General features: G+C 37.8%; 1 protein-coding gene across 1 annotated transcript; it reads left to right on the top strand.

Moving 5' to 3' along the window:
* Window positions 1-510: 510 nt before the first annotated feature.
* LOC135608717 (glutaredoxin-C1-like) lies at window positions 511-822 on the top strand. The gene has a single exon (XM_065101746.1). It carries the CDS (start codon window positions 511-513, stop codon window positions 820-822), a length of 312 nt encoding a protein of 103 aa, XP_064957818.1.
* The last annotated feature ends 2068 nt before the right edge of the window (window positions 823-2890 follow it).

Raw genomic sequence — 2890 nt, 5'->3', positions numbered from 1 at the left:
TTGGTCGATCACTTGGCGTGATGTTTGTCAACACATTTGCTGCCAAGTAGCAGACTTATTCTTTCCCACATCCAGCTCCTGTGTTTCAAGTGTCCTGTAACATGTTCTCTGTGCTCACGTAAAGAGAGAATTCAAACCTTATCAAGATGCAAGGCATTTCTTGGCATCAAAGCTGACAGTGGAGTTGCCTTCCCAAATATTCTTGTATGAGTAGCCTTATCTGTTCGATCACCTGGTTGAAAAAGTAAAGGATATCATCATCATCCAACTCCTCCAAGTACCAACTTGGTCTGAAACAACAAGATGTGAGAGCATATACACCACTGGAACAGCACTTGTCTTCCCTTAAAAGCACTGGTGCATGAGGCCTAATTATCCAGTGATCATGCACTTTTTGCGCCTATATAAGCAAGACTCGCAGCGAGCAGAAGTCGAGCACAACCCGGGCATTACTGACACAGCCAGTTCTTCCCACAACACTTCTTAACGGAGCTCATCTTGGTTGATTCGATGGAGAAGGTGATGAAGTTAGCCTCACAACGGGCGGTGGTCATCTTCAGCGTCAGCTCATGCTGCATGTGCTACAGCGTGAAGAGCCTGTTCCATGAGCTCGGGGTCAATGCCGCCATCCACGAGCTGGACGAGGAGCCGAGGGGGGTGGAGATGGAGAAGGCACTCGTCAAGCTATTGGGCCACAGGCCGGTAGTGCCGGCCATATTCATCGGCGGTAGGCTGGTGGGTTCCATAGATAGGATCATGTCACTCCACCTCAGTGGTAAGCTGATGCCGCTTCTTCGGGATGCAGGTGGTCTGTGGCTCTAAGTGTTGATGATGAAGGAGCAAAGAAGCGATAAAAGAGAATACTACAATGCAATTAAAAAGAAATCGTTTCGATTCAAGAAAAGCGATGTAATATTTAAAACATGAGGATTGACAAGAACACTTATAAGATATTTCCAAATGCACACACTCTCGATATCTCTTGCTTCATGAACTATGATCATATTTATAGGATCTAATGATAACTATCTCACTCAAGGTAGTTATTGAAACCACCCTATAACTATTAGATCATGATTAAGGTAGTTATTGAAACCACCCTATAACTACTAGATCATGATAACTATCTAGATAACTATGAATCAAATCTCAACACTCCCCCTTGATTCATAATTTTATACACTCCCCCTTGATTCATAGTTTCATACACCGATTTACGATATGAAATAAATATGCTTTTGAATGACTTGGTGAGGATATCCGTAACTTGTTCATTTGTTCTACAATACTTCAATGTTATAGCTCCACTCGCTATAAGACCTCGGATGAAATGATAGCGTATCTCTATATGCTTCGTTCTTCCATGAAACGTTGGATTCTTCGTCATTGCAATTGTGGCTTTATTGTCACAAAATATTTCCATTGCTTCTTTTTATTCTTGATGAAGATCTTTAAGAAGTCTTCTAAGCCATATTGCTTGACAAGTTGCTGATGTTGCGGCTACATATTCTGCTTCCGATGTCGACAACGCAGTTGTTGCTTGCTTTTTAGAACTCCAAGATATAGCTCCTGATCCGAGGCTAAAAACATTGCCTGAAGTACTCTTTCGATCATCTAAACCTCCTGTCCAATCACTATCAGTGAAACCAAATAATTTACAATTAAAATTATGAGAATACCAAATACCATAATCTGTAGTTCCAGTAATATAACGTAGAATTCTTTTAACAGCTCCGAGATGATGTTTGCTTGGGCTATGTATAAACCTGAATACTACACCAACAAAGAATGCAATATCTGGTCGAGTATGAGTTAGATAAATCAAACCTCCAACCAAACTTTTGTAGTATCTTACGTTTGTTAAACTTGTACCATCATGTTAGATTTTTTGAGTAGATTCATTGCATACTTTCTTTGTGAAATAAAAATTCCATCTGATCCTTGCTTCACTTCTAACCCAAGAAAATAGTGCAATAGACCTAGATCCGACATTTCAAAACTATTCATTATGCAGTTTTTAAATTCTACTACAAAAGAGTTAGATGAACCCATATATATAATATCGTCAACATAGAGGCAAACCATTAGAATATTATGTTCACATTCCTTCTTTAAATAAATAGTAGGTTCATTATTGCTCATTTTAAATATATTTTGAAGAAAATAATAATTAATTTTACTGTACCATGCCCTTGAAGCTTGTTTAAGCTCATAAAGAGCTTTTCTTAGCTTATACACCTTTTTTTTCATGTCCTTTAACCAAAAAACCTTCAAGTTGAGCAACAAAAAACTCTTCGTGTAAATCTCCATTTAAAAATGCAGATTTCACATCAAATTGATAAACAGGCCAACTCAAGTGAGTAGCTAAAGCCAAGAAAGTTCTCACGGTTTCGAATCTAACAATTGGAGAAAAAGTATCATCAAAATCAATACCTTATTGTTGTGAATATTCTTTTGCTATAAGCTGTGCCTTATGCTTTTGGATACTTCCATTTGTATTAAACTTTTTTTTGAATACCCATTTTAATCCAATAACTTTCTTTTCTTTCGGTAGATCCATTAGCTCCCAAGTTTTATTGTTCTCAATTGACTTGATTTCCTCCTTCATTGCTTTTCTCCATTCTTCTTTTTCAACTACTTTCTCAAAAGTTGTTGGATCTGAAATAAACAACGCAAATGTTGAGTCATAAATTTCTGTTAGTGATCTGAAATTTCTTGGAGGGGTTTCATCTGAGGAATCAGAATTTGAACTGCTACTTGGTGAGGTTAACAATAAACTTGTTGGAGCAGAATCTGTCATTTGATTCTACGGAGTATCTAGTTCTGCTAGAATCTGCATTTGTGTTCCACCTTTATTGGTCTCCCAATTCCAACTTGTCCTTTCATCAAA

This window comes from Musa acuminata, chromosome BXJ2-4 (assembly GCF_036884655.1).
Source record: "Musa acuminata AAA Group cultivar baxijiao chromosome BXJ2-4, Cavendish_Baxijiao_AAA, whole genome shotgun sequence".
Taxonomy (NCBI): Eukaryota; Viridiplantae; Streptophyta; class Magnoliopsida; order Zingiberales; family Musaceae; genus Musa; species Musa acuminata.
Note: the sequence above shows the minus strand (reverse complement) of the source record. Positions and strands in the feature narration are given on the sequence as shown.